At 38.6% G+C, this 23188-nt stretch overlaps 1 protein-coding gene and 1 long non-coding RNA gene across 2 annotated transcripts in view; both read left to right on the top strand.

The window, feature by feature from the left end:
• The window catches only part of LOC110040003 (NBAS subunit of NRZ tethering complex-like), a 48924-nt gene extending 34226 nt beyond the window's left edge, over nucleotides 1–14698 (top strand). The window contains exons 44-63 of the mRNA XM_020745187.2: nucleotides 164–208; nucleotides 1207–1446; nucleotides 2024–2159; nucleotides 2435–2511; nucleotides 3133–3433; nucleotides 4147–4213; nucleotides 4481–4591; nucleotides 5093–5168; nucleotides 5307–5423; nucleotides 5514–5574; nucleotides 6331–6446; nucleotides 6685–6786; nucleotides 7257–7477; nucleotides 7983–8097; nucleotides 8395–8603; nucleotides 9106–9397; nucleotides 10105–10247; nucleotides 10335–10458; nucleotides 11583–11708; nucleotides 12642–14698. Coding sequence (XP_020600846.2) covers nucleotides 164–208; nucleotides 1207–1446; nucleotides 2024–2159; nucleotides 2435–2511; nucleotides 3133–3433; nucleotides 4147–4213; nucleotides 4481–4591; nucleotides 5093–5168; nucleotides 5307–5423; nucleotides 5514–5574; nucleotides 6331–6446; nucleotides 6685–6786; nucleotides 7257–7477; nucleotides 7983–8097; nucleotides 8395–8603; nucleotides 9106–9397; nucleotides 10105–10247; nucleotides 10335–10458; nucleotides 11583–11708; nucleotides 12642–12962 — 3000 coding nt within the window. The 3' untranslated portion in view covers nucleotides 12963–14698. The remainder of the gene's footprint in view (nucleotides 1–163; nucleotides 209–1206; nucleotides 1447–2023; nucleotides 2160–2434; nucleotides 2512–3132; nucleotides 3434–4146; nucleotides 4214–4480; nucleotides 4592–5092; nucleotides 5169–5306; nucleotides 5424–5513; nucleotides 5575–6330; nucleotides 6447–6684; nucleotides 6787–7256; nucleotides 7478–7982; nucleotides 8098–8394; nucleotides 8604–9105; nucleotides 9398–10104; nucleotides 10248–10334; nucleotides 10459–11582; nucleotides 11709–12641) is intronic.
• Nucleotides 14699–15538: 840 nt separating this feature from the next.
• LOC110039989 (uncharacterized) lies at nucleotides 15539–22137 on the top strand. The gene is made up of 4 exons (XR_016208981.1): nucleotides 15539–16326; nucleotides 17876–18057; nucleotides 18549–18752; nucleotides 20966–22137. It is a non-coding gene; the product is annotated as an uncharacterized LOC110039989 (long non-coding RNA).
• Nucleotides 22138–23188: the final 1051 nt, after the last annotated feature.

Raw genomic sequence — 23188 nt, 5'->3', positions numbered from 1 at the left:
CTGTATTTTAGAACTTTTAATTGATTCCGCGTTTTATGCGATGGTTGCACACGAGTGAGCTTTTTTTCTAAATAAAGGCCAATGCATTTAAGTCTCTGTACTATTTTAAATTCATGTTTATCTTTATTTAATTGTTTTTGAATTTTATTTCTCAATATGGCAGATTTTATATCAAGAGCTGCATCAACATATGCAAGTGACAGACGAGGTAATAATGTTTGGGTTTTTGGATTAAATTTGGGCACAAAACAAATGGAGAGGTTAAAAGTTTGTGGGGCTCTGCACCTACCTCCAACCTCCACACAAGCTTCAGTTTTGTAAGCCCCTTTCCAACCCTCCACCTCCAAGAAGAGACTTCAGGGGAGGATCGCGATCAGACCGATAGTTCCAAGACATAAACACTCTATGATCTTTCTTGTTCGCCACTAAATTTTCTTCCGCGCGCCAGTTCAAAAATCATATTGAATTATTTTCAACTTTTTTAGATGAGAGCCGTGAAAGCCAAATGTAAAATTTGAAAAATAAAACATAGAAATTGCGTCTTTGAAAATTTGTTTTTTATAAGCCCGCTTGTCTACACAAAAATTTTCACGGACGAGTACTATCCATCCGGGTATTTTCCTTCGACGGGCACTATGGGCAGATAGTGTCTCTCCGCCGATGAACACTATCGCGTCAGGTGATCAATTTAAACGAATAAGAATCGGAGAAGATGTAGTGGTGAACTATAAAGTCTCGCAGTGCCTCTCATCCCAGGTGTATAAATGGGTACCAGCGAACTTAATGCTAGGGGGTAACCCTGCTATGGACTAGCATCCCATCCAGGGGGGAGTAGAAATACTCCTAGTCGCTTCATGCTACAGGAAGTGGGATATACTCCGGCTGTACTGACCACTGGCCTGACGCAGATTTTACTTTACCTTACCTTACCTTCAGTAATTTTTCTCAGTTCCTAACCCCTACGCTGGCGCCAATTCTCTAGCAATTCTATGCGTGCGTTCCACCATCGAATAAGAATACGAGAAAATAGAGGGCTGTGAACAGTCTAAAGTAAAGAAAAACTATTTCACTTTCACCTGTTCAGACTACTGGTCCAATGTAGCAAGGTTATAAAGGCTGTGATCAACCGTCTCATGTGAAGTCCAATGTATAGTTCATCCTTCAGACGTGTAAACAATATTTATTTCTTGCTTATTTATTTGCTAGGAAACCAAGGACTCGTCTATGGACCAGGGTCTGTTGACTCACCCCAAGTCCCTCTTGTCAGCTGTTGGGGACCAGAAATTCTGGAAGAATACAATGAAGTGGATCAGACCTCTGCATGATGAACAGACCACACTATCAGACAGTGAACTAATCAAGCCAAGCTCACAGACTTTCAATACGCATGGGTTTCATCCATTCTACAAGTCATTGGTGGAAAGAAATGTTACAAGATCGAAAAGGGTAGGTTGAGCGTAAACGGGTAGTTATAATGGGTGATGGGTTGTGAGACAATGTAGGTTAGTGTGTACAAGTGCAATGTAGATTGCATGGGACAGTTTGTACGCATTCATTATAATTCATCTGCAAATAAATAAAACCTGTAGGAGAAAACACACGTGCAATCAAGAAGCTGAAGTTTCTTTGCTCCAAAAACAGTGCAAAAAACGTTATCAAGCTAATGTAATAAGCCTGAGGTTTTCATTCCTTGGTGACCAGGGTTCCCAGCAGTCTGATGAACTGCCTCATTGTTGTTATAAAATGGCTAAAACCAAGCATTATAACCAGAGAATGTTATGTATATGTTATGGTTCAATTTTATCATTGGTAGAATTTGGTTTTTTCCTTTGTTTTGGTGTATGGTGATATATGATAATGAATATAAAACTACGGGGAATACCAAGTTGTATGTACCAAGGGTAAAATTGAATCACAACACATATTTTAAGAATGGTTAGTTATGACGGATTCCTAAGCTCGATATGAGAACAGAACTCTGATTACATCTAATAATTAATTAATTTTGTTTTTCTTTGTTTAGGACAGATTACCATATGAGCATCACATTTCTAAACAGATGGCTAACAAGCCTCTGCTGTTCAGTCGCTGTCTGTTAAGAACACAAAAGTTGTCTGAGAGCAGGTCTGAAGGAGAGATTATTGAACCCAGTGGTGAAGGTACGGAAATGTTAAGAACGTGTGTTCAGAAATCAATCTGTTTTAGTTGTTTCAAAAACCTATAAGTGCTGTTCAGTGAGTGTTTGTAAGATCGGGCAAATTGAAAAGCAAGAAAGTAAATAAAGAAAATGATGACCGATTGATAAGATATTTTACAGCTAAATTTAATGTAGGTAGTTTTCAAGATTACCTTACATATGTATATTGCTTCTCTGCCGACTGAACCAGGATTTCTTCCCTGACAGCTTTTGACAATGTATGTTTGTTCCATACAGTTATGATCCGGTTGGCAGAGGCAATTCTAAAGGAAGACACAACGCTTGGGATTGCTTATCTACTGGCACTTCATGAGGTTTGTAACGCCCTGTCATGCAAAGTGTTTTTTAAAACATCACATTTCCAATTTTCCAAAGGAAGCATTTTCCAACAAATTTATGATCTTTGATATATTCACTTGTAAAAGGCTGGTATATAGACATATACCTGCAGTATGCTAGAATTGACGATCTGAAGTCTATATCATGATGCTATTTACTGCCAAAGACTGAGCAGTTTGTTCTCATGTGGTAAAGTTAAGCGATGTGGTTGTTAATGGTATTTTGCGTACCCTTAAATTTAGGTTTCTACCTAATGTAATTTATATAGTACACGAAAGTCTTTGTATTGGACCAGAACATTGACGAAGGAAAGTTTGCTTTCACAAATATTAAACTTAAACTCCATATGAACCAATTTCATTTGCACTGTATAGTTTGTACTGTTGTTCCCCAAAGACAAGCGCAGTCTCTTTGGTATGAGAGAGTTTTAAGACGTCAAGTTGACAGCTTATAATCCGAGCCATCATGTTGTTACCAGTTTGAATTCATAGTAAGTTTTCAGTGGTCGCTCTTTCTTGTAACCAGCTAACTGATATAACAGGGCATACCAATTTGCTATAATCTAGTTGCTGAAGTTCTTATCATTCATATTTCAGGCATCTGAGGTCGATGAATTTTTCAGCAGTTTTGGAAGTAGTTACCTGTGTCTTCACATGGCAGCATACTGCTTTGCGGTTAATACCTACACCAGCCTTCAACCTTCACTGTCGACTCATCAAGCTGATGTTTATCATCATCTACCCTCTGATCTCATTGATCATGTTATGAGTCACGTGACTGCTGGTGTGCACCATAACTGGTCTGAGGAGTCACAGCACTTTGCAGGCTTCCTGGTCCGGTACCACAACCATATGGCAGACTTTGCACAGGGACAACTGCTCCAGAGCTTAGGAAAGGGTATGTGATTGTAGTGACATACAATTTCCGTTTTATCCTGATTCGCCACCAGCTAGGCTCGATTTCCGCCCCTTTCTCGATTTCGGTCTACATTCCTCCCCGAGTAGAGACTTCAGGGGAGGATCGTTGCCTCTTTTCCCTAACAGCGGCTGGTAATCGAGCCGTCTCTTGAAAAAAGATGCAATGAATTATGGGAGTGAGAGAACTGGAGGAACCTCAAACGTCATCTCTGTTCCTCCTCCGTCTCCTTCCCATCATCCCCGCGTCTTCATAATCTTTTTTCGTGAGAAACGACTGGCGACAAGTCAGTCTTTTATCTTCCAACTTTAGGCAAGAAGCCATTTCCGAGTTGCTTTTTACCTCTGTTTCAAAACGAGTCCTGGTGCACACCCTGTCATATGGAAATGAGTTTGACTTGCAAGACAATGAACGTGCAAGAAAAATTCATTTCAATATGAAGGGTTGTGCACCAAGACTCGTTTTGAAACAGAGGTAACAGCAACTCGGAAATGGGTTATTAGAGCTCTTGACTTACATGGCTGGAAAAGGCCACGCATGTTGATATCCCCTTTGCATATGAGTTCAGTTGCCACTTGAGATAATCACGGCATTGGTGAGCAATGGAAACAAGGATCTCATATAGTTTAAATTGGGATCAGTTTTAACGTGTAATCATTGTCTATCCATAATTTGTAGTTTGGTGTTATTTGTAGGAGTTGACATTGGTCGTTTTGCTCAAGATCCTGAATATAAGCGGGAGACCATCCTTGGTTTAGCAATGTAAGTATGAATCTGTGTTGTTAGAAAGAGATAAATAGTTAGGAGCACAAGCAGATTTTTTAATTATTATTTTCTGCAGGATGTCTTTTAATTTTGCTGACAAATCAAACGATTTTCTTATAAAGTTATAGACAAAATAAATTTCCTATCGGTGAAGCAAATAACAGGTGGTTTCATGGTATTTCGTTCTCACACTAATTGATGTCTGAACGTGAACAAGCTTACTCGGAAGAAACGTGTTTCACAATGCAGTCTTGTTCCTTTCAGGGCACTTGAGGAAGAAGTATTCAACACAGCCATGTCATTAGCAGAACGTTATGATGTTTCTAAGTGGGAGATGCTTATGACACATCTGGAGTGTCTTTTTTCAGACAGCAAGTAAGTCAGAAAGGAGAATATTTCCTTTATGCTTGTTGCCGCATGCCTCATTGCTGTTTCAGTGTACTTATTTTCACCCTACCTAGATTATCCGATGAAACACTGCAGATGACTGCAAAAAAAAACACCTTCAATGCGCATTTGGCAAAGTCAAATTATTCTCGCATTTTGATTGGTTCTTAGGATCTATCGGAGGACAGACGCATAGATGACGTCATTAACATTCTTTTTTGTTTCTTTATTGTATAAAACAAAACAAAGTGAGTGTGTCACTGATGGTCTTACCACATTTTGACGTCATCTGTGATCTATTACTGAACAGACGCACGGGAACGTGGAATCTTCCTGTTAAAAATTTCGTTATAGCAATGTAAAAATAGCCAGTGGTTCCAAACTGAGTCCTTTGGCGTCGTTATAATGTAATTCACCGTAGTAAGACGACAGTGCACTCAAAAACCAGGCGTCAATTTATGGTGCGTAACATATTTGTTTTTTTGTCAGCCTGTCAACGAAAGAGATTCAAGAGAAAGTCAACAAACTTGGGATCATGGACACCCTGCTTCAGGATCCATGCAAAGTAAGTAAGAAAATAGTCATGCCTTACAGGCTTGTGGTTGCATCCTGATAGATCTGCCTATTCATAGTCATGGTACACAATTGTTAGATGTTGACAAGCGCTCTGCCTTCACAGCTCTCGCCCGTTCATGTCTTCCAGGTAGCAGAACGAATGCAGGAGAATGTGTATGTGACTATTGATGGCACCAAACATGCACGGTTGATTTACTACTACATGCTTCTGGAACAGTGTGAAGACAAAGATTCCACTTTGAAGGTACAGTGCTGTTGATGTGAGAATTCTCATAAGGGATTCATTACCTTCTTGATGAAGGTACAAGTAAATTGTATCTTTTGATGGTTTTAGGATGAAATAGATGCTCAAACTCACCTCAGAATACTGAAGAAAATAAAGTCAGCTGCTCCTGGTGAGTTATGATAACTACTGTCTTTCCCTTTTCACGTAATATATCAAACACGAAAGACCGTGTTTGACCACACTTCCAAACACCGAGAAGAGAGTTGAAAATACGACGCGCAGCGGAAAATTTTTGACGAACATCGAGATGTTTGGAAAAGTGGTCAAATACTGTTTTGAGTGTTTGATATATCTTCTCAATCGAAACAGAAACTAAGGAGAAAACAGAGAAATAAAATCGTAAAAATCTGTGCTAATTAAGATCAGATATCATATCCAAACACCGTCACAGTCATGATAACTTTGATGAATTATTATTCAGTTTGAGAATGAAATTTCAAATGTTTAATGCGGCTTTTAAATTCTCTCCATGTGAAATAAAAGGCGTATTTCTTTAGTAAAGGACAAAGAGGTGTATTTGTGTTGTTAACCTTATTTCGGGTTCTCTGACATAAAAGAAAAATTATTTGTAACGTTTGTTTCAGATTTTTTCGATATTGTCCCTGATAAACCCCAGTGGGTAGTTGTCGATAAAGATGTTTTTTAAAGTTGTTTAACATGCTTTGTTCTATATATCAATTTTGTCCCTGACATTAAAACATAATAGTTAAGTTAAAATTTGCAAAATAGAATCCCCGAAGGATAAGCCAGTTAATGAAGATATGAGTACGTAATGAAAGTATTAAACTGCATTATTCTTTGGCAATTCTTAAACATGTGAATGAATGGTGATTTTTTCATTCAATACGTGATTTTCTCATTCCAGGCTTGGACTACAAGAAACTTACAACAGCAGACTCACCTCTGCAGGTTTTGAAGCCTGTGCTCACAAGTGCAAATGTACATTTGTTAGCTAAGCTAGCAACAAAGATACCAACCAAGGTGGGTTATTGTACCTCCTAGTGGAAGAAGAAAATCAATTCTACAGTAAAGCTTCTAAAAACATCAACAGGAGAGTTTTCCCTCCTTTATCGCCATTCGTTTCTAACATTTTAGCTATGGTGCAGTGTTGAGCTGAGGCCTTTGATATTTTCAGAGGTCACTCTGCCACAAACACTTGAGTCAGTATGTCGTGTTGTTTCACTCTTTCAAAGCTTATCAAACACGTGTTTTGTTACAGGATGGCAGTTTTATAGAACCTTCAAACGTGTTTAGGATCTATATAGAGAAGCTGTTTTGGGAAGGAGAACAGAAGACCAAAGAAAGCGAAGTGGATCAACCAGTAAGTAACAGATCGTTTTGTTTCTCTTTGCTACGTACGTTAGTAACTGTGCTCTTTAAGTATAAATCATTTCCAGTCCGTGTGCAGGTTGTTCAGTGGTATCACATATATTTAATTCATTCACCTTAAAAGACCTAACAGCAGTGCAATTTAAGCCTTAAACTCCATTCCAGTGACATTTGACCGTTCACCGCCTGTAAGTGCTAAAGGCCATGTTCAACTGTTGCCTTGTACGAGGTGACAATTAGTGACTGTTGACAAACGTAATAGTGTTAGTGTGTCGGGATGATAACTAGTGCCTTGTTAGGAAATGCGTCTGCTTGTGGAAGATATACCAATGCAAATGCTGCAATCTGATTGGCTGAGCTATCGTACACTACCAGTCATTGGTGTGCAGTGGTTGGGGCCATAGAAATCTCGAGCTCCTAACCTAATTATTAATTATTATTTTTTATATTATTTTGTCACAGGTTGACTGGAATAAGCGTTATGACGCTTGCCACAAAATGTTAGCTCGTCTTTCAGCTCATGGCGTTCAACAGTTTGTTGACTCTGTAACATTCGGTGAATCAGCTGTGGATAACATACCAGTAGAGAACAGAGTAGAGATTGTCAACAGAGCTTTGAAATTTGCTCGACAGCAAGATGCTGCTCTAAAGAAGAAGGGAATCAGTGAGACACGGGAAGAAAGGTTTGCCTATTCTTTACTTGACAATTCATTTATTTTAATCTCCAATGTGAAGTCGACTTCCTGCTGTTGTCAGAACTGAATATTAGAATAACATTAGTTAGCTTAATTACTAAATTACTGCTGATGGAGGCCATGTACGTCAACTTTAATACTGCCTTGGTCTTAATGTCAAGTTCTGTGCTTCAGTCGTTATGTTTTTTTCCCATAGATCATGATTAGCTATGTATTAATTCGCAGCCCTAAGCAGTAAGGTTGATATAAAGAAAAAATTCCACAGCCATTTTAACTTTAAGTCAAAGTGTGTGCCCATATCTATAGTAGGTCTAAGCCTAGTCTAGTCTTTTGTAATCAAGTCTATTGTAAGTGCAATAAGTACCGTATTTACTAAAGTATCCTGTTTTGTAAGCAGCAGATCTAATTGTTTGTAAGTAGCAAAAAAGTGTGTTCTAAACTTTGTAGTTTGTTTCAGTCATCTGCAAACATTTACTTGAAGTTCTCCTTGTAGTGGCCCAGAAGGAAACATGAGTTTTGAGCAAGTTATTAACCACTTGGAACAGTCCTGTAGACACCTGGAATCTCTTGCTGATCCACTTATTTATGAGCTGACTGAACATGATGAGGTATGTTGAACTCCGGTGAAAATTATCAGTGAATCACATCAAGTAAACAGTGTTTTGAGTCGATGGTGTAATGAGCAATAAGTTTGGTATATAACGTCACATTATGATTGGCATTGTAGATTTAACCTGTGAACGTTCCTGTGGAAAAAGTAGCATATTGAAGTAATACTGTTTTTGGAAAGTTATCTCTTGAAGGGATATAAAATGTGACTCTTTTATATTCCCCCATTTTACACTTTATTTTCCGTTATGCAATATGAACTTGGCAACATTTGACCGGTTTTTGCTCTCTTGTAGGAGATGGGTACAAGCTATGCTCGGCTGTATGCTCTATCCCGCTCAGAACCAGATGAGATATGTGACCTGGTGTCCCTTATGCTGATGGGTGGTGCATCTTTAGATACAATCAATGAGCTTCTCTTGCTTGCCTCAAGACAAAAACCACAAACAGGGAGGGTGGGAAAGACCGTGCAACAATCCTTAAAGGTTGTCCTGGAGTCTTTTAGGTGAGCTAATGAGAAAGGGTAATAACATAAGTTTCCCATTTTTTTCTTCAGACATTTGACTTGCAGGCCCTATGGTGTTTTTTTCTAACTTTTTTTGGTCATAACCAATCTTATTTTCAGACAGAATCATTAACCTTAAAAGTAAATCATTGAGGAGTAAGGATGTTTGCTTACGGGGAAAGAATGAGAGGCAGATAATTAATCTCCAGCGAGAACACAAAGCATTTACGAATGTAATAACTGTAAATCAGTTTCTGTTTGCTCTAAGGATTGTTCCAAAAATGCATCGTCTGCTGTGTTTTTGTTCTTACGTACTGTCATCAGTGTTCAGTAAAGAACTGTTTGTCTTTCTAATGCTACATAGAGTGACATGATTGAGTTTGACATGGCGTGACGTGGCTTGACGTGATGTGACGTGACTTAATGTAACGTGACCTGACGTGACTAAACGTGACGTGACATGACACTAATGTTGTCTTTGTCTTTCTTTTTTCTTATTCAGTGAAACAACAAACCCATCTCATCCATGGCTTGGCGACCAGAACCCAATGGACGTTTTACGCATAATTATAAACACGGTTAGCGTACACGTTCAGAAAGGAGGGACAATGACCACTCAAGAGGATGTGCTCGAGTGTTTACGACCATTTTGTGCGGATGTAACTGTGTCTGCTGCAATAAAAACCACTGTTCTTCAGTTAATGGAGGAATCTTTTGACCTCAGTGGAGAAGATACGTTTCTACTGTTGTTTTATCAAACAGATGCTGTTGTGTCCTCAACATGGAACAAAGAGGTAGCAGTTTCTATTGATATTCTCTCACGTGTAAAAGCTCAGTCATCCTTGATAATGCTACTGTTGTATGCTTACATACCCACTCTTACCCGTTCTCCGAGTGGACGTAAAGGAGTTCAGTCACGGTATTTTTAGTTATTTTGGCCGCATACAAAATTACCTTTAATAGTAGCTCACTGAGATAGAAAAACACCAAAGAGATATTAATGATAAACCATAAGGGAACAAGGATGGTTAAGGATGGAGAAGATTAACACGGACTTGAAAAATTTAGGCCAAACTTTTCAAGATGCGCAAACCGTGACGTAGCTCCTTTAAGGGTTGACCAAGGTGAAGACAAGTCTCTTTCTCCTTGGTACCAATACCAATTGTCCTTATCCATACAAGCCAACTTTTTTTCTAGAGTAACTGCCTTGAACAGGTGAGATCGCAACAGAGATTTTTATATTCCCAGTGACAAATAAGGTCACTCAACTTCATCTTAGCCTGCGAGCAGGCTCACCTTTGAGTCACACGCGCGAGCGGCGAAGAGCAAAGCGATCCGGCGGGAAAGAGTCTGGTGAAGAGGCGCCAAGAAAGCTCGATTTCGCGCTCACGGCGCGAGCTTGTGCTCCAGAACGTGAGCCTGCTCACAGACTAACTTCATCTTAGAAGTTCAACTTTTTTAATCGTTGTTTTTCTAATTTCATATTCACATTCTTGTGCAGCTCACACCAGAAGACATTGACAGTGACACTAAAAGACACCAGCTTTTTGAGACCCTCCTGAATGAGAGCCTCTCACTTTTTCAGCTCCTTTGTCTGGCGACCCTATTACAGATATGGCCCGTGCTTGCAGCTACCGAACTGAAGTACGTGTCAAAGTCGAGCTTTTGCTGATACAAGGATCGTGGAATAAACTATTTAAGCACTTTCCCTATTTTGTTTGTTTTTAACAGCGAGGAGCCATCAACTAACCCTTGGGTTCAACTCATGGACAAAATAATTCGTTGTCATGGAGATGGAGAACATGTTGTTGATATGCTGAAACAGCTCTGTTGTACTACAAGTCTCAATGTAGAGGTATGAGTTGTTTCCGAGTGGATTAGGGCCACGGTTATTGAAATACCCCCATGAGCTATGACTGTGGATGCTTTCATTATGCCAGACCGACCGGTCAGAGACTATCCCGGTCGGGACTACCCCAAGAAAAATGGAACGACATTTTCCGATCAAACCAGGCCAACCAAAAGGAATGGCTCTTTCTATTTTTTATTCCTTTCCCGAATTCCCAGTGTAAGTGAAAACTACTGAAAACAGGTAGGGCAACGAACCGATTTGACAAAATGGAACGGCAATTTTCGGTCCGACCGGTCCGACCGATCAAAGTGGACCACTTCGGACCGTACCGAACCATTTGACTTCCGATCGAAATTTCCGAAATTTTTGGCATAAATGAAAGCTCCCTGTGTGTCAATGAAACGACGTTTATACTTGATACTTATTTGTACAGTGTTGCTTTATGATTTGATATAATGAATCAGTTTTAATATACGGTTTTGTTATGTTCTCTTCTTCATAGACTTTTTATATTGTAGTAGTCATATGTTACGCAGGGATACTGCTGATAGTGTATAGTGCTGACAGGGCCACCTTGCATAAATAAAGATGACTTGACTATACTGTTTGCTGTGATAAAGTCATCTCTCTGAAAAAGTTGCTTGTTGTTGAACAGTAAGGCACTTCGGATGCTCATAATATCCGAATTACCAGAATAATGAAGTGATGGAGGTGAGATTCAAGTAATTAAGCCTTTGGAACAGAGTGAGTTCATTAATCCGTGTTTGCACTGCACTTAGAGCGGTTTTCATTCGAGTGTCGAAAACTTATTGGTTTTGCATCAACTACGCTACACGATTGGCTTAAAAAAGCTCGCGCCACTTTGTCATCCAATCAGAAGTAAAACCAAAATCAATCGCGACTCGTTCGCACACGTTTTCCCGCGCTTTGCGTCCACTACTTGTAATTACGTCGAGTTTTGATTGGTTCACTGTATTTTCTGTCCTTTTTGATTGGCTAGAGTGATTACTTTAGTTTTGGTTTTGCGTCACTCAATTGAAAACCGCTCTAAGAAGTTACATCATGACTTAGGGAAGAACCTTTCCCTACTGTTACTCCTGCTGATTGTGGTACTATTCTATTTGCAGTGCTGTTCTCATGTTTACAACTTGATGCTGCTCAAGTGCCGGACCCTTCATGCCTTAAAGTTTGCTTTGGTTTCAAAGAGTGAAGCTATGCATCACCTGGCATTGGAAAACATGAAGAATCTTAAGGTAAACGTACCGTTTGTGGCAATTAAAAAAATAGACCTCTACCGGACTGACGTCTAAACAGTTCTACGTGTCCTGGTGAGAGACACGACAGAACATGTTACATGACGTTCTATTCAATATGGCCTTCTTGTAAGAGTTGATGTATTAAGGTCCCAGCCACATGGATTACCTTTTGAAGAAGAGCGCTACATCAATGTCATGTCATATGTCTCATGTCACATTAGATATGTCTGGGGGCAGTAAGACATGTATGTGTTTCATCAGTGATATTTTAACCCGTGTATTGCTCTCAGAAGAAGTGGAAAGACTTTCTTTGTAAGCACTGTGTTGGGAAGAAGATCCATGGGGGTCAAGTATTGATTTACAGATCAAACCTGTTAAAATTTGACCAGAGTGCATATGCTTAGGCCCGGTCCACACGACGGCGGAGAAATTTAAAAACGCAGCTTTATTTCTCCGGTTAGGCCTACCGTCCACACTAATCCGTCACGAAAACGGAGCTTTTCTTAAGTGCTCTACAAACCGGAGGAATTTGAAAACGCTGGCTTTGCCTTTTAGTGTGGACCAAAAACATTTCTAAAACGAAGCTTTTCGGAAACGGTGACGTCAAGACTATCGTGGCATTTCCCTAACCGTGTTTTTCTCAAACACAAATCCAAAATGACCGTTGATTGTTGCGTTTCAGTTCAAATTCCTCCGGCGTAGTGTGAACTGAAAACATTTGATGCGTTTTCAGACTTCTCTGGCGTGGTGTCGACGGGGCCTTAATATACACATTTGACACTTAAATAAAATTAGTATTTTATTTTATTTAGTGTCTTTAAGGCTGTCATGAACAGCTTGTCCTATCTGATTCATTGTGCTTTGAAAGTCTCGGTGATTCTTCTTTCCAAACTGCTTTTGTTTAATTTTTTATTCGTTCTGTCTTAACAGCCCAATTCAAGTTCTTATGATGATGAACTGCTGGAACTTCTTATATCACATGGCCTAACAGCAGAGGTGGCACAAACTCCCTTCCTTAATCCCCTCATTAGCTTTGTTGTCAGCCACCCTGATGGACACACAGACACTCAGTCAGGTGACACAGCAGCATCACAGCCAGGTACACGAGTCAAGCTTGTCGCCTCTCAGTTACATGCAGCAGGGCACTGGGGAGAAGCAGGGACGTTAATGTTGAATTACCATGGGACACATCCTGCTTTGAGGACATTTGACTCTGCTGTAGGTGCCCTGTCAAGGTGGCTTAGGAGATAGTTGAAACCATGGCAACCGAGCCTGGTCCTCTGGCATTCTGGCAAGAACCATGCAGCAAACTCCTGGCAGGAACCAAAATTGATTTTGAATATGGACAGTTTAATATTAGTTTTTGGCATTTTAAGTACAGCAACACAAGAGGTCTTTCAAGAGACTAAAAAATAATAATTAAATATTTTGCATTGTGAAGTGGTGAAATGTTTAGGCTTAAATACCACTTTGAATTGAGACAGGACAAAAAATCTTGCTTTAATATTTAGCTCTTATTAACCGAGCAGGAGGTCTGTATGGGAGAATCTTGACCTCGGTCGTGAGTACAGACCGAACGCAGTGAGGTCTGTACACACGACCGAGGTCAAGATTCTCCCGTACATACCGACTAAGCTCGGTTAATAAGATGTTTATTATATGGCGCAAACAAATATAATTTAATTCGTAATGTAACTGGTTTGTACTAACTGTCATTTTGCTTGCGAACGGCGATGAGCTGAATTTAATTCTGCTAAAGTTTGCTCGTCCTCTTTACTTTTTTTTTCTCATCAGGCTTTTTGCCACTTCCATAAATAAATATTGTTAGACGAAAACAGTCAATGACTTTGCATTTTAGTTTGCAACTTTGTTACGGTAAAACATTACCTGTCTAGACGCCGGTCTAGATGGGAAAATCTAGACCGCTTTCAATATCGATTTCAGCCAATGAAATTTGTGAATTCGGTAGTTCTCAGTCCTTGTGAGACGGAGCCATTTAATAAATATAATTTATTTATGAGATTCTAGATCTAGAGAAGTCAAAGCACTAGTTGAGGGATATTTATTGAGAGTTGAAATGTGGTGGAAAACATTTTCCCTGAACTGGTTAATCGCTGATCAAAGTAAAATGATATATTTTTTTGCATAAAAAACAACTGTTTGTCATAATATTAATAATTTGCGATAAAAATTCCAAATCAAAGGAAATCAAAATTAGGAATGGACCATTATATTTTTAGGGGGGAGGGGAGAGGTGGGAAAAGTTTCTGAACAGGAATTTTTTTCTAGGGTCAGGTCGTGCAAGGTTTGTTTCGATTTGCTCCATATATTTCTTTTATGTGACTCTTTTTGTGCGACTTTTTTTTTTTTGTCGCTTTGTCTTGTGCGAGAATTTCTTTCTGGTAATTTGCACCCCCTCATGAAAGGATAAAATGGTCCATTTCTTATAGTAGTTTTTGAACGAAAATATTTCATCCAAAAGCAACGAAGATGATGCTGTCTCGTGCAACATCTTTCATCAGGAGCCCATTACCCTGCTTTCACATGAAATTCAGTTTATTAATATGTTTTGCTTATCCAAATCAATCTTGCTTTTTCTAGATGAATTGTTTTGGCTCGGGACAAGTTTTTAAACAAAGGTAATTTCCTCCAAAAACGTGAACGTGAGGTTTTCTTTCTACCCCCCAATCTGAGTGTATTTAAACGTCTAAAATTGGAGGATGGTAAACTTGGTCTAAACCTGACACTAATAAAATCTTTCATCAAAAAGTAGTGTTTTTTGTGAGAATTTTGTTTTTTTTAAGGACAGTTATGTAAGATAATTCTCTTAGTAAACCCACCCCTTAGTCCATATTCCATGTATTTGTATTGAGAATTCTTTAAACGTAATTTTCACTTGATTCCATGTGTAGAACTTTGCTTTATTAGTTGGGACAGTTTGGTTGTAAATAACTTATTGTTCTCCTGCATAAAGGTTAGCAATTACAGACTTGGCCTTCTGACTTAGATTAGTATCTTTGCAGTCAGGGAAATGTGCAGCTTTGATAAATCTTCATTGAAGCACTTAACGAGGCATTACCCTATTCTAAGCAGCGTGACACTGGAATTTATCACACGGGACAGTGTGGATACGTTTTTTTTTTTGCTTAGCGACTTCAAGGTCGAAACTCGCAAGCGCAGTCAAGCTAACTGATTGGTTGTGGAGCTGGGAGAGCCAGGCTCTGAGAACAAATTGGTGACGTCAAGCTCATCAAGATATCACGGTAGAGTGGAAAGAAATAGAATTCACACTCAGCTTCATGGATAACAGATGTATTTCTTTTGTTTCATTCAATCCCCCCTCCCTCTTCTAGACCAAAAGTTCAAGTCAAAATAAACTGCTTTCCTTGAAAACACTACAATTTGTTAGGACCACCGTAACAAAATATTAGCAGTACCGGATCCTGCAACTATATAGGATCTCATCAGCTTTAAGGATGGTGCCTTCTAAATACAAAGGTTTTTAAGCCAGGTTGGGACCACGCGGAAAAAGTAGATCTTTGCAAGGGCTATTGGAATCCACAAGGATAAAATGGGGGTAGCCAAGAATTTTTTTCAAGATAATTGGCCTGGAATCTCAACAAAAATGCTGCCATCAGCATTTTTCGGAAAAAATATATCTTCACAGATTTCCTTAGAATTCGCCTTTACATACAGAAAAGACATTTATAGACTACATGGTAAGTAAATAGTAACATAAAAACCATTTTTGGTATGTTTTTAATAACAAAATTGTTGCAACAATGCGTTAAAATCAATGGGCTTGCGACTTCCATTTCATAACATAAAATTTAGGGGTAACCACGCGTTTTTTTGAAGTTATTCATCTTTTTTGAAAACTTTTACGGTGTCCGTTACATTTTTTCCCATCACCTCCCCAGTAAGTAACATTTGCGTCTCTTGCACTTGTTTTGCGCGTGCACTACGCCATCTGCAGGTTAACAAATTGACGTCAGTTTTTATGCGTCCGTCTTCTTATTGATGATAAATTACGTCATAACATTGTCAAAGTGGCTGTGGAACCACGAGCCGCAGGCGAGTGGTTCCGCAGTAAACTTTGACAATGTTATGACGAAATTTTTTTTTTGTGATTGATTTGGTCACAGTAGGAAAATTTTGCTTTCATGCGATGACTTTTATTTTCTTTATTATTTGTAATCTCTTTTTAATAACGAGAGACGAAACGCGAGAGAGCAGTGCGTGTGGAGAGAAGTAAGTTTATCTCGTACCCCATCTTGAGGATGCGTCTGGAGAAATAACGCGATCTTGCGTGATCCCGCATACGTTCCCGCGCAAATTTGTGAAACGATATTCCCGCGAGTTTTTTCCGTGAGATGTTCGTGTACAAAACGAGATTCAACATCCAACATGGCAGTGGAAGCGGGTTTATATGAACCTATTTCGAGGCCAAAGCTACGACAAAGACGCCACTTATGTATCATTTGTGTTTTTTAAACGCATTTTACTACGTCTGGTGGGATTTGGGTGCAGAGAAAAGATCTGCAGTGCCTGCAAAACACTGAAATAGCAACCATGTTGGCAATTCCTGGCTAATGCAAGACTCCTACTAAAGGCGGTAAGCTGAAGCATAAAAGCTGCTATTTATCAAAGTTTATAGTACTGTTCATTGCTCACTTTTTAATCCCTAAGTAAGCATTTAACTTGGTTGAATAAAATACTCCTAGTGCGTTTTGCTCTTTGCTCCGCGGGAAATTCAAATTCTTTATACATCTTGCACGCGCGCCGTTGCTTTGAACAGAAATATTGGACAGTAATCTTTGTTTGAGTTTGTAGTGAACAAAAGTGAATTCCAACTCCTTGAAAGATCGTTTTAGAGTACACTAGAGGTGCTAAAAGATGCTAGAAGGTGCTAAAATTCTTTATTTTAAACAGAAAGGATTGCAAGTAGTTTGCACGTGGCAAAACAACAACAGCAACAACGGGCATAAGAGTGAAATAAAGACAGGTTGTTTTGAACTTCTGTAAAACCGTTGTATTCCTTTTGTGAATTACAAACTCACGCTGAAAATGAACTAGCATACAACATGTCCTGTGATCATGGCCCTCTGTGCTAAATAAGATTTTTTGTCGAAAAAGCTTAAGGTCCAGCACTTAGAGTTTTGATTGGTCATTACAACCACTCTTTATCACTTGATGCTATAATCATGGTTTATTATATGGCTAGCTCCGTTAGCGGGCAAGATGAATCAAATCCTGTACTGTGATTGGCTACTCGAGCGGGCAAGATGGAGCTATCTTGCCTGCTCAGGACTACCCACCATGTCCCGCAAGAAAAATTTCCCCAAAAGCCATATAATAAATCCTTTATGGACCAAGCTTGTTCGGTCAAGATGGCTGGATATTAGCTTCGTTCTTTTTTGTGAGTTTATGGACCTCAACTCCATATCGGTCCATAAACACGCAAAAAAAGAACTTGGCCAATATCCAGCCGTCTTGACCTCACACTTGGTCAATAACCCTTACATCATACAACTGCTCAATCATTTGTGAACACGTTGTTATCATTTTCTTGACACAATAGGTTACCATAGCAACAGTATGAAAATTTAAGGTGGCTCTCAATCCTATGTGCAGAATTTTTTTAAACTTTGCCAAAAGTTGCATCTTATCATGCTTATCAAAATTTGAAAATATAAAAAAATTTTACTGTGCTGATTTTGAGTTATAAGTCCCTAAAGTTATAATTAAGGGTGTTTTGTTTGTGGGAAAGAGGCAATTTCTTAGCATTGTCAAAGGGCCACCAGTGGCCCTTTGAGAATGCTAAGAAACTGCCTCCGTCTCACTCCCCAAAGTTTTCTGGTCTCCATTATGTTAGTTCATTTTCATATACTAGGGGACATAAATTGTAAAAATTTAAGGTGGCTCTGAGTCCCACATACATTTCTTTTTAAACTTTGCCAATAGTTGTATCTTATCCTGCTAATGAAATTTCAATAATAAAAATGGGGTCACTGTGCTTGTTTTTGAGTTATTGGCAGTTAAAGATAAATTTAAAGGTGTTTTTAGCAGGTTACACTGTTGCTATGGTAATCAAATCATTATTATCAGGTCTGTGTTGCCAAGAATTTCACACTTACTGTATGTATCTTTGTTGAATGTCACAGTACATATGTAGCCAAAAATGGACAAGTCTAAATGGGCATTGTGCAATCTTGGATGGATATTTCCATGAACTTGGACAAGACATTAGTCTGACAATATGGTGGACAAGTCTGGATGGTTACTAGTAAGACAAGCCTGATGGACAGTGGGATGGAAAGTCAACAAATCAAACCATTTAGACCAGGTAAATACATTCTTTTACTCCCACTGATACACTCTTTGCCTGACATCGAGACTGCAATCCATCAACACTTTCTGTTCAACCAAAAATTAAGAAAACAAAATAATTTTTTATAGGGAACTGACATCTTAGTGAGAAGGTTTGAAAATTTGAACTTTTAGGCAGGGATCCAATCACCATTATTATTGAGTTTCTCCTATATAGATCAAAAATAAAATTTTCTTTACCTCGTGCAGCCTTTTCTTTGGCCACTTAGAATTCAAGGAAACTGGCCACTTGGTACTTTAGTTAATATTTAGCCCTGACTATACAATAGGTCTTATTTTGTCTCTGAACATAATTTTTTGATGACTACTATGGTTGGCAGTTTATGTGTATGTGTATGTGTGTATTGGGAAGAACAAATTATTTATTGATTGATTGCTTTTTCCAACAATAATTAATTGGTCTGAGTTGCAAATGACTTCACACCCACAAATCTTTTTTGAATATAGTCAACAATGGACAAGGCTGGATGGATACTTTGACTTGGACAAGACACTGGTCTGGATGGAAACTGTGACATTAACCTGACTGTATGGTGGACAAGTCTGGATGGACAGCAGACAAGACTCGATGGACAGTGGATGTGCAGTGGATGGATGGTATACACTTGGAGATGCCTGGATGGAAAGTTAACAAGCCAAACCATTTACTAGGTAAATACACTTTGTCACTTTGTTTCACCCTTAGCCTGGCATTTCTGATTTGGGAAATCAAAGAAATGTAAGACAAGACTTCAATCTAACACTGCTTCCTGTTCAACCAAAAAAAATATTCTAGAGGTCACTGAAATGTTTTGTTAGTAGGTACATGTAGGTAAAGTCTGCATATGAGCCAAGTTGCCCATCGGGCCGGAGATTATCTCAGTTTCTGTAGCATAAAGCGACTAGAAACATTTCTACCAGTACCTATTTATGCACCTGGTTGGAGAGAAGCACTGTCAGAGTTAAGTGTCTTGCCCAATAACACAACACAATGTCCCCAGCTAGGACTCGAACCCAGCCCACTTGACCCGGATGTACTATCCATGAGACCACTGCACCTCCACTAAATGAAACAAGAAGATCTTTTAGATCTTATAACCACGCTTTTAAAATTTAACTGTTTTCTTAGCACTACAGTCACAATACAGTGCACATTCCAAAGCAGTCCTTGATGATTCATTGATTACTGCAGACACCACATCACTTGATCAACACAAACTGTATTATTGCACCATCAGTCGTAGCTGTTGTGGAATCTCCAATGACGTAATGGTCTTAATCTGGAACTTTCTTCGGGATACATATGGGCATGAACTGTTTTCTTAGCACTACAGTCACAATGCAGTGCACATTCCAAAGCAGTCCTTGATGATTCATTGATTACTGCAGACACCACATCACTTGATCAACACAAACTGTATTATTGCACCATCAGTTGTAGCTGTTGTGGAATCTCCGATGACGTAATGGTCTTAATCTGGAACTTTCTTCAGGATACGTATGAGCATGAACGATATGAACGATACGATAATACTATTAACAACAGCTTACTTACTTAAAAGTAATGGTTAAACTTAATTGTTTTTTTTCAATGCAGAGTAAAGAGCTAGCAAAGTAGTCACATGAGTCACATAATTCAAGAATTACGTTATCCACGGCCACATTATCCTGCCAATGAAGTAATCCTTGCACATTCTGACACGTTCTTTGCTTGGCTGGCAAATATTTAATTGTTCTTCCGATCTCTGAACTCGCTGCGATGAAGCAGCCAAAGAATCCACTTCGTTTGCCTAAGGCCACAAGAAATACTCGTGAAATTGCAAATAAATTAATGACCGTCTTGCAAAGTAAACATGTTCTTATTTGTCACGTAGTGAAAGTGGAAGCTGCAATGTCAGCGCATTCTATGGCCGACGTAATACCCTTTTTAGCGAATTTATTATTCCCTTCAAATCCAACGCTTCGATAAAACCAAAAGAAAATATATTTTACACACAATAAAGAAAACAATATCCGTAACATTGTCTGTGTATTAATGTTTCAGCAGCTTTTGGCGAATAAACATCACAAGCTGCGTGATTCAAAATTTGGCCGAGAGGAAGTTTGGGTCTGGTCACCGACAAAACTAAAAAAAAAAAATTAACCCTGTATAAACCAAGAACCGTGCTCGGCCCATGGCCACATGGTTAAAAAATGCTTGTAAGAAATGTTTTAAATCTTTAGTCACAGAACCATGTTCATCTTTTTCCAAACTTGCACTCTCAACAGTGTGCTCATATGATTTATGATTTAGAATATATTATAATGTGGTGTTTTGAAACAAAGTTTTCAAAATTCAATCTGGCAGTTTTTTCCATGCATTGAGTCCAGCAAACACTGTAGCTTGTTCGTTAAATCAACATTACATTCAAGTTTGGTATTACAACTTATTAAGCTTGTCATGCCACTCAACTCTAGTCTGATGTTTGTTCAAATGTCAAGCTACAGTTGTCCTGAAGTCAAATGTTATTTTTCATTTAAATTTTGACATTATGATGAGACATCTCAAGCTTGACATTTGAACCAGGCCTTAAATGTAAATTTTTCTTGTCAGTCCAAGGATAGAGTGGGACTGTACATGTAGTTTCTTTATCTCATATGCATTATTTTATGTCAGATCCATGGAAACCAAAAGTATTCATTTGATTCCAGTTTTGTAGCCCAGTTTTGTTTGATCAAGCCACCAAACCAGTGAAAAACAATGTATTTTGTTGGTGACTTAATTTATTCCCAATGGATTTTGGAAAAGACAAAGATTAAATCCATACCACAGCTGGGACAAAATCTGTTTGTCTAGCTCTCTCTTGGATAATAACTAAACTGATCAAATGCTTGTTTTATCGCAGGTTGCTAAACTACATTTGTTGTACACAGACAGCATCCCAAGACTGCAGGAGATTGGGGAAAGGGAAACAGGCAAGAACTGGAAGGCCAAACTTAGAGATTGATTGGAATGACAAGATGTCAAGATGATTTATGGCTAATGGTATTAATAAGTAAAGGTTCTCTATTTATGATTTAAAGTAAAAATATTTTTATTACTAAAAAGATACAACATTAATGGTATATGACATACATGAATAGAGTGGTTTTACTTAACCCGTGAAATAGATAGTGGAATTTTACATGCCACAGCTTCCTATTAGTTCCTACTATTCCCCTATAGTTAGTAATTCTTTTGTTTTCTAGTCTTTGTTTTTGCATACCACCCACTAATACTAATTGGCAGACAATATTACACACTAACAAGTAGTTTCTTTTTCACGGGTTCAGAGAAAATCACTCTATAATGGCATGAATTGCTGCCATTTTTCTTTATTTCGTGATATCGATGCAAACCTCTGAATGTAACAAAGCATGCAACTTTTTTTCCAAATTAATACTAACAAAAATTTGTCTAATCCTGGGATTGAAAATGTTAAATTCAAATGTCACTTTAAATGAGGCAAAAAAAATATTTTCTTTGGTCTTTTTTTTTCTTTGAAAAAATAGAGAAGATCTTAATAATAGATTACATTTCTCTCCGTAGAATTATTTGAGCTTTTCTAATTTCGAAACAGTTCTCAAAATGAAACTCTTGCAAATATTTGTGCAACATGCACAGGTACTGTGTATGCACAGAGTACTCTTTTATGTGCATGTTTACTCATTTTGTGGGCATTAACTCTGACTAGCTATTTAACTTAGTATTAAACTTTATTTGGCCCAGCCCGGGAGGCCTTTGAACATGGGGTACAGCTGGCCCGGGGTTTTCCTCCTAGTGCAAGTGGACGTAGAGGGAGGTTTTTCACCCAGCTGTTGTTCCACAACCCCAGTTCTCATTTACTATCGTAAGCATATTAGTTTTTGACTGACCAGATTTGTGTAATTAGAACTTGGCATTGGTTGCACTGGCTTGAAACAAGCAAAACTGACTCTTAATGCATGACACACACAGCCATTAAACTAAGAACAAACACCACTCAACAAGCAACTGCATAGACTCTACAAAATGACATATTAGACAACAAATTGAAAACTTTAACTTCAAACAGAACTAATAGATTTTGACTTACAAACAATACTTTAACGATACGTAGATTTAAACTGACAAATGACTGTACTACATTTGCACAAGTCTGAGCTACCAGCAGCAGCACTGTACATGAACTACCACTTATCAGTTTCAAAGGACCAAGTACTATACATGAACTTTAAAGTTACACCATCGACTGACAACAATGTTTCACTTGACTCCTGAGTGAAGATGACTGCTGCTCATGTCCAGGTTGTCAAAACATCAGACACCAACAAATGTCCTTCACACACCGGATGAATAAATCAACAACTCTGGAGTTTAATCTTCATCTTGTTCCCAATGGACTTGTACTGGAAACCCTCTGGAATACTCATCAAGAGGTCTTTCAGATGGTCAAATCCCACCTGTCACATGTAGCAACTGACAAAACTTAGACAAATGACTCCTACAGAAGGCAAAACTTCTACAGCTACAGATGACTGACAACAGCTACTTAACAGACTTAGAGAACTGATACTAACTGACTTCATATTGCCTACAAATGAGCCGGCATAACAACAGCCCTTGGTTATAGTGAACACAGACAAAAATTGACATGACATAACGTACATGGCACTCTCCTATGGACTGAAAAAATTGTGTAACTAACTACACTGTTGAGGTTTGTTTTGTCTCTCCAGTGAGACCTGTTGGAACCAACCAAGGATACATAACATCAGAAGCAGAATAGCTTCCAATCTACAAGCAGACTCTAGCTATGCTTAACGACAACTTGATGAAAGATTAACAAAAAGAGCTGATACTTAGACCAGCCGTTATGGACTTGACTGCCTACTGAACGACTTTGCCGATGACAAACAAACCCACAAACTGCTTATACAAGACCTGACTTCAATACCTCATTGCACACATAATAGGAATCCAATGAAGCTCAAAAGACTGCCATTAACATAGAAAACTACCAATATTTACAATACTCTTTACAACAACTGTCAAAACATTACAGACTACCAAACCTACAAAAACTACATTTACATGCAGTGCAACCCAT

The sequence above is a fragment of the Orbicella faveolata genome, unplaced genomic scaffold (assembly GCF_042242905.1).
Source record: "Orbicella faveolata isolate gen_17 unplaced genomic scaffold, um_ofav_v1 contig_26, whole genome shotgun sequence".
In the NCBI taxonomy this organism is placed as follows: Eukaryota; Metazoa; Cnidaria; class Anthozoa; order Scleractinia; family Merulinidae; genus Orbicella; species Orbicella faveolata.
Note: the sequence above shows the minus strand (reverse complement) of the source record. Positions and strands in the feature narration are given on the sequence as shown.